The following is a 15,000-nucleotide window of genomic DNA, read 5'->3' on the forward strand; positions in this document are numbered from 1 at the left end:
AAGTAAACTGAACTGAACTGAACTGAACTGAAAGGGATTGCTCGGATAAATTGTTCCAATTTTGAGATAAGTTCATTGGACCAAGAAACATGATATCTCTTTTAATTAAACAAGAGAGCTTACATTTTCTCTTTTATACCCTAAAATATGAGATTTTTGGAGGTTAAGGGAAGTTCACGAAATCCGTTAAAGGAGATGGGACGTTTGGAAACCCTTAAGTCCTTTCCTTAGGAGTTGTTTCTCGCGTTTTACAGGTCCAGATGTAATATCTGTACTTGAAAAATAGGAAAAAAATAAGGGACACAAACGAAAAGAGCAACAGGACAGTGGTTTCGCAACAACTTGCGAAAGGTTCATATTTTGTCTACTTCTTTGCCGTTCTCTTTAAAAAAACAAAAAAAAAAAACAAATCAAATTTAAGACCTTTAGAGACGTCACGCACAAATTTTAAAATCTGCCCTTTACTGGTTCTTGGACACAAAATTTAACGTCGTCTTTCATAAATAAAGATATCAGTACACTTAAACAATTACGTAACCCTGGTCGTATCCTTTGGATCGATTCCATTTATTCCAAATCCGATTCGAGCAAACACGTTTTCCAAAAATAGCATTGTGGGACAGTTGTTAAATGAATCCAGTTTAATGGCCTAGCACCCACGAGTCTCCAATCAAATCAGTTATAGAGCATCCGAACTAGTAATCGGAAGTTCGTCGGCTCGACTCCTGCAAAGGAGCACTCGGATTTTTTCTGAGTATCGACGAGTCTCCTATAGCTCAGTGGTAGAGCATCCGAACTAGTAATCGGAAGGTCGTCGGCTCGACTCATGCAAAGGAGCGCTCAGATCTTTTCCGAGTATCCCCGAGTCACCCCTGACGAGTCTCCTATAGCTCAGTGGCTGAGCATCCGAACTAGTAATCGGAAGGTCGTCGGCTCGATTCCTGCAAAGGAGCACTCGGAGTCTCCCAAGGTCACCACTGAAAAATATAATCTCTTCAGATCTTGTGCACTTTTATCATGCAGGGCTCCGCGTGGACGATACTCAAGTAGACTTGATGGGGGGCTCAGACGAAGCATCAACCTCGTTCGTGGTTCCCACAGGTAGGACACTGCGGAGTCACACCGGCAAAAGAGGCTGTAGGAGCTGCGAGGAAGCAGTAAAGAATTACAGGAAGACAGAAAGTGCGTCGTTGTTAAAGATTGTAAAACAGAGAGTTGGAGGAAAGAATCAAATCACCCTTTTACTTAGTCCTTCGAGAAGAAAGCGAGGTAGCATAAAAGGTAGATTCAAGGTAGATTAGCCAGAGTTTCAATGCAGTAATGATGTCCAAGAATTGTCACCTTTCCCCCCCCCCCCCCTTTCGCCTTCCCTTCCCCAACACGCACACACACCTCAAATTTGGCGATTGTTACACGAAGGAAGTAGATTTCTCAAGAACTTTATTACAGTGAAGGAAATCCTTCGAAAAGAAACTGCTAGTGTCGGCTTCGTTTCTATAACCTAAGGGTTGTTTTTTCTACTTGGCGCTAGTCTCCCCAACTTTCAATGGCAAAGTAAGGATGTAATCTTCGCAGGAAGTTTCACTCTTACGTTATTAAATTTTCAATCGCGGTGTTTGCGTTTTTACAGTTGTGATTGGCTTATCCAATCTCGGGTATCAACCAATAGAATTACCGTATTACCTTATATGGAAACTGGTTATGCTGGTGGTTTTGAAAACTGAAACCACTTCCGTTCGGTTTGTAAAAGTGAAAAGTTTTCAGAGTTTAATGAAATTTAATAAACCAATTGTTCCATTCGTGCTTTTGAATACGAGATTGGTAAAAGCCATCTCGGCGCGCTTATCGGCGGCTGGATATAGTTTCTTTTCTTTTCATTGTCGCGTTCGATTATCTTTGTTTATATATTCTTTTCCTGTTGTGATTTTCTTGCGGCTCAACAGTACTCGTTTAAACGCCTTCCTGAACCAATTTCAGCTCTGTAAACGTTCTTTTCGTTGGAAGTTGTCCTTCAGGAGTAAATAGGTCGTTGCACTAGTGATGCCACAAGGGGTTTATCTTTAGAAATTCTTTCGACAACAGTCCCAATTTCGCTTTTCCCTGCTAATAGAGAGATTCGCTGGAACTTCAAACACCAGGACGCTTCTCGCCGTCTTAGGACAATATGTAAATTCACTTCTCAATTTCAGTATACTATTAGGTAGAAAAGTACTGAGAATCAAGTTACTATCACCATAATTTAAGGATGTAATATTGGTATAACACCAAATTCCCATAACCAGCTAACGAAGAAATCTATAGAAGTACTTGGGAAAATGAACTTTTAGGACATGGTAGTCAAGGGGCCTTAAAGGTTCTGCTAGTTATCTGAAGCCAACAGGCAAAATAGGTTCTAAAATCAAATCACCGTGGGCGTGGCAGTCACTCGTCCCGTGGTAGGGGAGGAGGTACCCCCCGTGGTGGACAAACTTGAACCCGTTCGATGTCTCCGGTTTCAATAATTGACGCTTCATTTATTTTAACAGTTTTGTACAGTTTGTTTATTCTTTTAATGTCATTGAAAGTCGTGTAATAAATTCTGTGACACTCATAAATGATTGGTAAGTTTGGGGCTCGGTTAGTTAATGAATAAAGAACTAATTAAGCCCCAATGACCCTTGTCCACAAGGAAAATAGGAGTCGGATCTCTTCCCTTCCCATTAATTGGAGGGTTGGCCAATGCATCGATGTCATGTGAATCACGTTACTTGGTGTAGACGTCACAGAGTGAGCCTCCAACCATAGGCCATCAACAGAGGGTTTTAAGGAAGAGAGTGATATCGATAATGACTTGGGCTGACTGAGGACCGCAAAAGAAAAAGAACTTGGCCAATATCTAGCCATCTTGACCTCATGCTTGGCCAATAACCCATATGTATTTGCGGGTTATAGACGAAATATAGAAGTCATCCTTGCACATAATATTATCGGCTAGACAATTTAAGCAATTGTCTCTTTTAGACACGGGATTCGAACCCATGACCTCTGAGATGCTGTTGCAATACTCTACCAACTGAGTTGATGTTCCCTTTCACGGAAACAAATAAGCCCAACATATTTTGACCTGCTCCCAACTGTGTGGCTCGGTAGCTCAGTTGGTAGAAGATTGAATGAGCATCAATGAGATTATTCTTTCTCATGGGTTCGAATATCGTTGGAGCCATCTGAATTTTTCAGGTGTCTATAAAAATTTACCTTTCGTTTTTCATGTAATACGTGAAATATTGCTCTGTTGGAACCCGCGGTTTTCCTTTTTTTTTGTTTTCTTTTTGTTTATTTGTTTTTTGTTTTTTTTTTTTTGCGGGAAGATGCATGACTAGCGAGCGTACTGCATTTGACCCTGCGTTTTAGTAAAAGAAGCATAAATTTTGAAGACAACCGTAAAACAAGTTAAGGTTTTGTTTTAATATGTCGTACAATGAGCAAGAGAAAGGAAGTGAGAAGGAGGCGACGAGTAAGCGACGGAGAGCACGAGGAAACAGGCGAAATATCAGCAGCAACGGGAGAGCGAGCATGAAGTAGCCCGAGCAAGGAGACGAAATTATAGCGCACTAGAAAACAGGCTGAACAAAATGAGTAGTTATAAAAATATACATCTAGTAAAGATTTTTAATGCAGGTTGTAAAAGTTTTTGGAAACTTTATCTCCATGATCCGTTAGGTGATCGCCAAGAACTATTCCTACATAACTGTAACTATAATGGTTGTAAAACATTTTATTATGTAGATATTGATGAAATACCAGGGATTTCTCCTTTTACTAAAAAAACATATCTTCACCGCGCGCAGTGAACATATCATTTTTATCTTTCACATGTGAGGATATACGTGTTGTCATGGCAAGCAACACGAAAAGCCAATAAAACGCGAGCTTTCTCTTCATTTTAAGATACTTTTGTGCTTTAATATAATTCTTCTCTACTACATAACATTTTTATTGCAAAATTTGACAGTATCATGATTTGTTTTTCATAACTTTCATATCTTGTTTCATGTTACACAACATGCGCGTTTTAGCGGCTGGTGACCAATTTTTGAAAATGAATAAAACAAGTTGTTTTAAATCTAGACATTTCATCAATATCTATATAATAAACAGAACATTACATGGCCGCTTGGGGATACGAATTTTATCTTCTCGTGCTGAAAGTATCTCTCACTAGTGAGAGATACTTGCAGCACTCGAAGATAAAATTCGTATCCCCGCTCAGCCATGTAATATCCTCTATATAGCTAATTTCCTGTGCATAGGGTAAGCTTTAGCAAGTTTTCATTTTTTTCAGCGCCGTCTTGAATTACGTCATACTCACTAAGTCAGCAGCGCAAATGACAATCTCGCAACACTTGATTTGTTGTATAAGTTTATATATGCACCAACACGCTGATTTTGGTAAGGCCATTTCTTAGCAATAACCTTTGAGGTAATTTCAACAAAGTACAGATTTTCACAAATTTCGTTTTCGTGACGTCATCACATACTGATATCATACTCTCGATACACGTTTTTTACTCGGGATACCGAGTATTAAAATACAATCAAAAACATTTGTTTCCTGCTCCGGAAGCATAATAAAAGTTAAAAAGTTTTACAAACTCGGAGCTAAAAGTTAAAACTCATGAAATATTTCGTCCGTTTCTCAACCGGACTTCATCAGTCAATGATATGAATGTTAAAAAGATGAATTTTAAAAAAGGTTTTTAACGCCTCTTGGGGGTTAGAATTGTGTCATAGATGGCTGCTAATTCGTAACCATTGTCTCTGTTTGTCTCTGTTTAAGGAGTGGCGCAAAGAAGAGAGAATCCCTAATTATCTTTTCAATCAACTGTACCCCACAGCAGAGAATGTCCCAAAGTTGTACGGGTTACCCAAGATTCACAAGAAAGACGTACCGCTACGGCCAATAGTTTCGAGCATTGGTAGCGTGATGTATGATACTGCCAAGCTCCTTGCTAAGATTATGAAACCTCTTGTTGGCCTCAACAGTCATCACATCGTCAACAGTGAAGACTTTGTCAACAAGATTGCAGAACTTGAAGTACCCCCTGGACAGAAACTCGTTTCATACGATGTTTCCTCACTGTTTACGAGCATTCCGATCAATGAAGCCATTCCAGTTGTCAGAGCCAAACTGGAAAGTCACCAGAGCTTACCGGATAGATGCCCGTTAGATATCGCCCAATTATCTGTTCTACTAGAGATGTGCCTCTCGAGCACATACTTCACATTCCAGGGTGAATTCTACAAACAAAAGAAAGGAGCCGCCATGGGGTCTCCAATTTCCCCTGTAGTGGCCAATCTCTACATGGGACAGTTCGAGAGCAGAGCTCTGGACACCGCCCCCACCCCTCCAACTATGTGGTATCGATATGTGGATGACACGATGGCCAAGATTCACGAAAACGCCGTCGATTCCTTCTCAGAACATCTAAACTCCATTGACCAACATATCCAGTTCACTTCGGAACAAGAAAAGGATGGCAGGATTCCTTTCCTTGATACCTGTGTGAGTATTAACCAAGATGGTTCTACCAAGATCTCCGTGTACCGCAAACCTACGCACACGGACCAGTACCTAAACTTCCAATCAAACCATCATCTACAACACAAAAGAGCTGTGGTTAACACCCTGATGTTGAGAGCTCAGACCTTGTTTACGGAAAACGATGACAGAACTAGAGAAACACAGCACGTCAAGCAAGCCCTAAAAATGAATAACTATCCAGAATGGATGCTAACAATACCACATCCAAAATCTACAACAGAAGATACCGAAGAGCCTCAAAACAAGAAGAAAATCTATGCATCAACGCCATACATCAAAGGAATCTCGGAACGCCTGCAAAGAGCTTTCAAGTCACACGAGGTTACACTTATTCATAAACCCGTCAATTCTCTAAGATCACAATTGGTACGTGTCAAGGACACAACTGTCAATCTCAAGAAATGCGGTACTGTGTACCAGATACATTGTGAGAAGTGTAACAAGGAGTACGTTGGCGAAACGGCCCGCTCTCTGGAAATCAGAGTGAAAGAACACCAATCAAGAAGTTCATCAGCTATTCACGAGCATTGTCGCCTGGAGGGCCACTCGGTGGACCCAAATAAGACAAAAGTACTATCAACCGAAGTTAACACCTTCAAACGCAGGATAAAAGAAGCTATTCAAATTAAACTTACGAAACCGGAGTTAAACAGAGACAATGGTTACGAATTAGCAGCCATCTATGACACAATTCTAACCCCCAAGAGGCGTTAAAAACCTTTTTTAAAATTCATCTTTTTAACATTCATATCATTAACTGATGAAGTCCGGTTGAGAAACGGACGAAACATTTCATAAGTTTTAACTTTTAGCTCCGAGTTTGTAAAACTTTTTAACTTTTATGAGTATTAAAATGGCTTTGAAAACCGGAAGAGCAGAAAAATGCACAATAGAATTAGGACGCGGGGACTTTATTGGTAACCCCTAGGGAGAGGTTGTAATTGAAAATATAAACATCTTTCAGATGCCAACAAACTTGGGAACATCTCGCGAAGGGTAAACATGACGAACACAAAAGCGAATGAAAGGATCCTAAATAAAAAATTTTTTCACCTCAGTAACATTGGGATAAACCGACAAAAAAGTTAATTTGTTGCAAAATCCACGTTATCTCTATCTTTGTTAATTGGTATTGTAGCCATACGTGTTAACATAAATTGTCTATGAGTTATTGGGTAATTACTCGGAATACCTGAAAGGTATCGGTTGACTTTGGTGCCGCAAAATGGACAATTCTTGGGTTTCACTCACGTGATCAACAGCCATGTTTTTCAACGAAAACAAAAGAAGACGTTAGCATAATAATAGCTTTCCATTCCCGGAGGATTGGATCGGGACACCAACATGGCCGCCATTTCATTGTTTGGGGACACCAACACGGCGGCCGTGACGTCATGTGAAATCCAAGAACAGAATTTCCTTGGCTAAAAGCAAATCACTTGATCCCTTGGAGCAATACATTTCACCTCCCTCTATAACGAAACTACGTTTTCCAACAACAATAAAATGACAGCCATGGTGTCGAATGTCGCTGGAGGGGACTTCTGCGCGCCCGAGGCCTCAAACAGCCTCAATTCTTACAGAGTTCTGTGAAAATCCGGACTTAAAACATGTGGTGGGGCAACTAAAAGCGATGGGAGCTGCGTTGAGGTTTCAGTGTAAAACTTTTAATGACGTTCGCCGATTAAGAAACTCAAGTCCATGTTCTGAGTGAAAGCTCAATTGCAGCTGAAGATTGAGAATGCTGGATTCCGTTTTCTGGAAATATTAGAGACCTTTAGATTCTAAGACGAGGAAGAGAACGAGTACGAGATTTGACTGCCCATTTTTAGCGAAAATACTTAGAAGATTTATAACCCGGACGATTAATCTAACTCTTTGTTAGCAGTGTAGATTGCTCAGTTATTCTTATTACTGGTAGATGAGCCTTTTTGCTGATCGAAAAATGCCAAAACTGCTACCGTGTTGTTGAATTGTTTTGACACGACATTTTTGCAAAACCTCGTACTAAAATGACGACGGTACCACGTTTTTCCCGCCAAAATAACACCGGTTTACGCGCGCGCACTGTTGTTCTATGAGAAAATCTCGAATCTCGTCCTAGACTCAGTTTGGGTGTATTGGACAACCCTCTCAAGTTGATAAATCAAAGAGCAAAAGATCTATTCCAATATATGTACCAAAAATACTATTTATAAGTGGTAATCATATGCATAATCCATATACGCAACCTCCTCCAATATATAGATCATGGGCCAATTATGGCCCCCCAAAAAAGGTTTATGGGTCTAAAATTCATCAACAAAGCGCTAAGCAACTTTGATCTTATGGACTGGGTAAAAAAGCTTGACATAAAACATTTTCGAGGTATTTACAGCCGTGATAATTTACCGAAAAAATATCATGAAAAAAGAAGTTGTCAATATTAGTTTGGACACTAAAATTGGTCGAGGAACACATTGGATTACATATAGAAATACATATAAGAATATCGACAAAAAATACTTTTGAGAAAACACATCATACAATAAAAGGACCTCTTCTGATAGCCTCTGATAAATGATATATCATTAAAATATCGCTGAAATTAGCCATTTATATTGCCTGAACATCAAAACTTTCCAATTTCCATGTAAACGAAGACCAAGTAATAGCTTTCTGGGTCCAAAAAGTTGTCAGTCACAAAAGGACCCAGACCCAAATCTTAATCGAAATTTCCCGCGCGAATGACGCCGCACTCTCCCCAGACCCCTTTGTCATGACTTCGGCGACAGAAGATGCCGACCTCTATCTTGAGGTCCCTATTGTGAATGAGATACAGGGGGTTTCCCATTGACGAGCAAAATCGTCTGGCGTTAGACAGTGTAAGATACGGTTCAGGTTCAGGCCGGCTTGGGAGTCAAAGGGTGAAGGCTTTGATGTAACAAACGCTGGGCCGTAGCCAGACCGACTGAAATTCCTGTACGGAGGCAATATCAGGGGCACCATTACCTTCAGAAACCCTCATATAGCTACAAGAAATAGTTCAGCAAACTCACAATCGTCGAATAAATTAAATTTCAACTAATTTAATTCGTTGATCATGTTAGTCGACATTAATTCCTTTTGATTTAATTCCTCGCCGTCACTGTTGTTCTTAGTATTTAGACAACAACTCCAGGGGAAAATTCGACTCAAACAGGGCACTCTTTGCGGGCCCCGGAGGTACTACTCCCCATAATGGCCTCTACAGGGAGGCTCCGTCCGAAAGGGTGATCTGTTTCAGGCTTTAGGTACATAAAAGGATAGAGCTTTCCTGAGTTGAAGTATATGAAAGGGCCCGAAAAGCAGTTATTTATGGTAGAGAGATTTCTAAGGGCCTTTCATTGAAATCTTTTGAACAGATGAGCTTAGGTTTGTGAAAAGGCTACCATTTTTCAATGGAAGGTATGCGAAAGGGGTACGTTTTCTTTCAAAAATGGTATATAAAGGAGTAAGACGTTGGACCTTGGAGAGCAGCCTCCCGGCCCTGGGTTGCGGGGACAGGACCGTGTCACTCTGAAGGTACTCAGGATCTAACCACGAACTGGACTGTAACAATGGCAGCGACTATTGGAATTTGATTCCAACAACAGTTTATTACTTAGCATTCATGTAATCCAAAATTGAGACATTGAGAGTTGCTTATATACGAATTGTGTACTACGTGTTTATTTACCCTTTTTTTTTGTTTTTGCCGGTGAATAAAGGATCCAATAACAACCAGAGCTATGAAAATCTCTCATCAGTGAGGATTGCGAAACCGACACCTGGAGAATTCTAATTAAACACTGGAGTTTGGTAACGCAAGAGTTTGTTAACAAGCCAGAAAAGTGTCGCCTGTACGTAACGGTCCAGTTAGAAGTTACTAGATGTGTAAAACTGATGAGTAAAAATGAACGGCTCGTGCATGCGCAGTTACATGACAGATACAGCGGAAAATAACATTAATTATGTTTATCTAGATGCTTTAGCAAAAAAGTTCTTTACCGAAATAAATGCCCTCGGCCTTTCTACGAGCACACATAACTATACCATTTAAACTGATTGACATGTACTTATGGCTAAGTTAAATATGGTAACATAAAGAGAAACGTTGAAGAAAATAGTAGCGGCTTTTCCAAAGTTCAGCGCTGAAAGGCAACATAAAAAAAGACCCTCTAATATTGATTACTAAAGCTAATCGCAAGTTAAAATAATTATGATAAGAGTATAATATCTAAAAAACGGTAAAATCATAAAATGAGAAAATAATTCCCCTTAAATGATTATTAGGTAATCATGTTTCTAGAATAATTAATCATGATTCTATTTTAATTTGCTAATCTGTGTTTCGTCTGTGCCTGAAGGCCGCAGCCGTTTACCAATTAGCATTTCCTGCTAATGGCCATGAAGTGCTTCCCTGAGTAACTAAAGTGTTTACTAGATCGAACTAGACCCATCTCTGCGTGGCCCAGGCTTTTTGTACTCCTAAAGATACCATTTTACAACACAGACAAGTAAAAAATACTATATGTCTTTGCGTGCAACCCTAAACGGGACCTTCACGACTAAATATTGCACAGAACACTCTACGTGAGATCAAAATCCGAGCTTTACACCCCTCAGGGAGACGATCAGCATTCCCGCCCCTTTCATTTGGGCTTCACCTGGTTACGCCGTGGGGGATGCGTATTAACTGGAACAGTTTCCCCGGCAGCGGTGGGAGGGTTCAGAGGTTGGTAGCCCATGAACATCAGCAAATAAGCCCCCATCAAGAGAGCATGGGAGGACAGAATGTGCCACATGTCGTGGTAGTCAAAAAAATCCATGTATTTGCATTCTTGATTTAGATCTCGTGATATCTCAGGGGATTTCACCTTGTTAGTGGTTGGTTTGAAAATGAAAAAATAAAGGGCGCTTACCCATAAAGCCAAAGTCCCGCTGACATAAACAAATCGCAAACTGAATAAACGACAATCTTCATGGCAATCTACGTCGCTCTTGTAACATACGTAGAACCCCTTGCCAAAAACGACAAGGAGGCTTACAACAATGCAAGACAGCAAAAATGCTTGAGGAAGGTTTTGTACGTAGACAACACAAAAAACAACTGGTAAGAGCACAACGACGCCAAGGAAAATGGAGAGCACCACTTTAAAGGGCCCCGAATTGCCTGTATTTGAAAGTGCAGGTATCCACACCTTGTAGACAACCCAGCCAGTAACCCCCAGTAGCCACCAAATCCCTAAAGATACGAAAAATGCTATTTTCACAGAACTGTTCATGCCTTTAGCAGAGTGATGCAACTCAGAATGATGAAGAGCGCCAAAGTAATTAAAAATTAAAAATGGAACTAAGACAAAGAGGAAAAAGTTTGCAGCTCCCACTGGACTCTTCTCATTCTTTGGATTCTCTGCATTTTCTGCATTGTCTACATTCTCTGTATTTTCTGCATTCCCTGCATTTTCTGCATTCTCTACATTCTTTGCATTCTCTGCATTCCCTGCATTCTCTGCATTTTCTGCATTCCCTGCATTCTCTGTATTTTCTGCATTCCCTACATTTTCTGCATTCTTTTTGAACCCATTGTACAGTAAAATAACGGTAAATCCGGAAATGACAAACATAAACGCAGTATCAAACTGGAAAGTCATCTTACTTGGGCAAATATGGTAAATAGACGAAAAACACCCTTCAAAAAAGAACGCCCAAGCAAAAGCGTACCCAATGGAAAACGAAATCTTCCCTTTTAAGTCATGATTGTTAGGCTGTCTGCTCTTGCGAAGCACGTTTGCTTCCATAAAGCACACGCAAGCAGCCAAAATGATTCCATGAAAAATGTAGACCAAGTTACTCATCATTAAGTTGTAAGGAATGTCATGCCAAGGGCTTACTCTGTAACAGAAGTCATTGTGGTAACAGTTGTCTCTATCGCCTTCATGAATCATAACATCCCAGTTTGCAAAGACAAACTGAGAAGCGCCGACCATTAAGACAAACCCCACAATACCTGTGATGTACGAAAAGGTTTTAGGGCTACTCCTGAACCAGCGCTTATTCACAACCTCGCCACAATCAGACAAGTGATCGCAAAAATTAACACTTTTTGCATAAAAACGTTCTTTGAAGGATACAAACGCGAAGACTGACACTACCACACCCGACAAAATAGTCGATAGAACTAAAACACTAATGGGATATGCATAAGAGTAATCAAATGATCTTTTTAAAGTTAATACTACAGTCTTTCTTCGTTCATACTTCGTTGTACCTGTGTCGTTCTTCAGCGCAATCCCAATGAACCACTTAGATTTGGAATCGGTCAGTGGAGGATCAGAGACCTTGGACAGCGTGATCCGTCCCTTCTTTGCAAAGGAAAGCCGAATTGACTCTCGTTTGTAGTCTATAAGTTCTATGCTTCCCTCAACGTCCTTGCAGACTTGCGACACTTTCAAATATGCTGGTACATCCGAGACTGAAGTGACCGTGATATCGAGCTGTGTATCTGAGATTCTTGCAGGTGGGGTGAACTGGAAGACAGATCTACGATTCATTTGGTTTATCTCGAATTCTTCTGGATGATTTAAATTGATTGCTCCTGAAAGACTTTCTATCTGTACTGTGAACTCAAGGCTCGGAGATCCTGAAAATACCAGCTTTTTATATTGGATTTCGTTTCTAGAAAGGGGAGGACACAAGGTAAGAGAACTCCAATCGGACTGAGACTTGGAGACATCCAGATGGCCAAGGAATGTGGTCTCCTCCTCACCAGCCAGTCCATAAACAGTCAAGTGAAGAAATCCTGTAGACGCAATAACCACATGTTTTAAAAAGCTGTTTAGTTATAGACGGTAGTCGTTTTTTTTTTTTTTTTCGTCACAGCAGTTAGACACTAAGGGTTTTGGAGATTAAGTTTAACGTCTGCTTTCTTGAATCCTACGTAAAATTCATTCTTGTGCTTTCAGTTTCTTAGCCTTGTTTAACTCATCTTCATTTACAAATTCCAGCACTCGGCAAAGTATCTTTTTGACCTCATACACAACAAGACTTTTCAGAGACATCACTGCCAAGCCGGCCACTTCTGCTGGAGAGAACAGGACTTCAACCCCTACTCCTCTCGAATAGCGTGTGGGTTCTTTAACGCCCCACACGGAAGTTATGAACATACAAGATATATGTGAGACAGGGCCTACTGTTTATATTCCTTATCCGAGAAGACTTGAAAGTCTAACCACTTGCAGATGAAATTACAAAGGCAGCACTTTATCCTCAGTTATTTTAAGATCCTTAATGTTGACCGTGGCGGGGTTCGAACCCGCGACCTCCAGCATGACAGCTCGATGCTCAACCAACTAAGCCACCGATGCGCGCAACTCAACATGTTTAACTTGTGTGAATGGGATACAAAGCTTATTATGAGCACTGGTAACTAGTTCTAAAATTATTTTTTTCCCTAGAAAACCTGTAAATGATATGACAAGTACATTTCATTAGTCCATTCGTCTCGCCGAAGAATCGCGGAAAAGAGTTTCCTCAGGAACTCTCCTAAGCGATTCAAAAGGTGGGCAAATGAAACAGGTGGGGCAGAGTTTCTATTCTCATCGAATTTACGACGCCCTTTGCCAATACAATAACTAGTATTTTGCTCATTAGGTAGCTCCCTCCAGGGGGAGGTACATGCTCCCATGGTCCATTAATCTTTTTTTGATTTTATCCCTTGTTCCCCATTAATAAAAGTACTTGTTTCCTAAAATGTTTTAAGGTCAGGTTCCCTTGATCCCAAAAACGTTTACGCTGCTCGTTGTTTCCCATATTTGTTTGCTTGTTTTATCTTCATAGTAGAAAAAATCGCGTTCGAACCTCCTCAGGTGTTGTAAAGTACATGAGCTGACCAATAGTGCTATGGCAGCAGTATCAAAGAGGAAACTTAATCGTTCATTCTCGAGCAAGTAGTCTCGTAGTGTGTAAAATCTTTTACATATTGTAAAATATTGGGATGGATAACTCAGTAGGGATATGTCGAAAACAATCCTGGACCTATTATCAAATTGAATCCTTCTAACACAATTCGAGCTCTCTATAGTCAGGCTAATTTTGTTGCAATCTTTGGTGAACAAATTCTGGTGAACAGTGTCTCTGTGTGCTCTTAAGACTTACATATAAAACAGAAATCAAATATCATCTTCAATTAAAACAAGCTATACAAGCAGAATACATAGCTGTTCTATATTAGAAGATTTTGGTTATTGTACATCCTTGTGTAATGCTTTACAGACTTTTGCAAGTACAATGTTATAGTTCATTCCTTCTAAAAATTGGATTTAGTACTGTTCGTATATACTGTAGATAGATTTAATATATAACTCCCATGCTAGATATGCACATGGTTTGAATGATTCTCACGAAAATTATGTCTTGTTGCTCGTAGAAAAAATAAGTGATTTAATCAGCTATTTTCAAGTTGTTCATAGAAATTTCAATGTTTTGAATGGACTGAAAGATGTACATATTTCAGAATTACCCCACTGCTCTCATGTCTCAAGATGCCTTGCGTGGCTCGTAATACATAAGGATCTCCTGACCCTCATGTCAAAAGGGACCCATCACAAATCTATGTTATATTGACGTTATATTTTTTTGTAGGGGCTCAGAAAGTTTAAAAGAAATTATAATTGAAAGTAGACTAGTGTTCCCTTGATCCCAGCAATCTAATCAGTGTTTCCCTTGTTCCCTGAAAATACCTGTTCCCGTGTTCCCTAAAACCCCCGGGAGGGGCTAATTAGGTAATTCCAAAACCCTTTAATTTTTTCAACACAATCTCTCAACCTGAGTACTTGAAATGAATTTTTGTTCTTACCTTTCGATTGCATGTCTCGCCATTTTAGCTGTGACACGCAAGAAATGGTTTTGTTTCTTCGCCTTAACAACACAGGGTCCGATCAGGTTTTGGTAAGACGCAACTTTGGCAAAAAAATGTGGCCTTCACTTTCTTAGCACCTTTTTTTCCCGTTTCGTTAATTAACACAAAATCATTTCACTTTGAGTACAAGCAACGCTTCATCCTTCCTTTCGATTGATTGTTTTTTTTAGCTTTCATGCCCAAGAAATGGTTTGGCTTGTTCGCCTTAACGACGCAGGGAGTGACTTAGGTTTTGATAAGAAGCAAGCTTAGCAGAAAATGACGCCTTCGCTTTCTGAGCGCCTACTGTATTTTCCTTTTCTCAAGAAATTATATTTCATTCGAGTAAAAACAATTTTCTTCTCACCTTTCGATTTCTTGTTTCGTTTAGCTTTCATACGCAAGAAATGGTTTGGTCCGCTCGCCTTAACGACGCAGGAATGTACACCTTTAACAGAAGCAAACGTTCTCGTGGCCAGCTTCTGTTGATAACGATTGTTTTGTTCATCTTTGCACTACA

General features: G+C 40.1%; 1 protein-coding gene across 1 annotated transcript in view; it reads right to left on the reverse strand.

Annotated features, from left to right (window-relative positions):
• Window positions 1-9,178: 9,178 nt before the first annotated feature.
• The window catches only part of LOC138036065 (uncharacterized), a 15,836-nt gene continuing 10,014 nt past the window's right edge, over window positions 9,179-15,000 (reverse strand). Inside the window, exon 2 of the mRNA XM_068882432.1 lies at window positions 9,179-12,383. Coding sequence (XP_068738533.1) covers window positions 10,234-12,383 — 2,150 coding nt within the window. The 3' untranslated portion in view covers window positions 9,179-10,233. The remainder of the gene's footprint in view (window positions 12,384-15,000) is intronic.

The sequence above is a fragment of the Montipora capricornis genome, unplaced genomic scaffold (genome assembly GCF_036669925.1).
Source record: "Montipora capricornis isolate CH-2021 unplaced genomic scaffold, ASM3666992v2 scaffold_456, whole genome shotgun sequence".
Lineage (NCBI taxonomy): Eukaryota > Metazoa > Cnidaria > Anthozoa > Scleractinia > Acroporidae > Montipora > Montipora capricornis.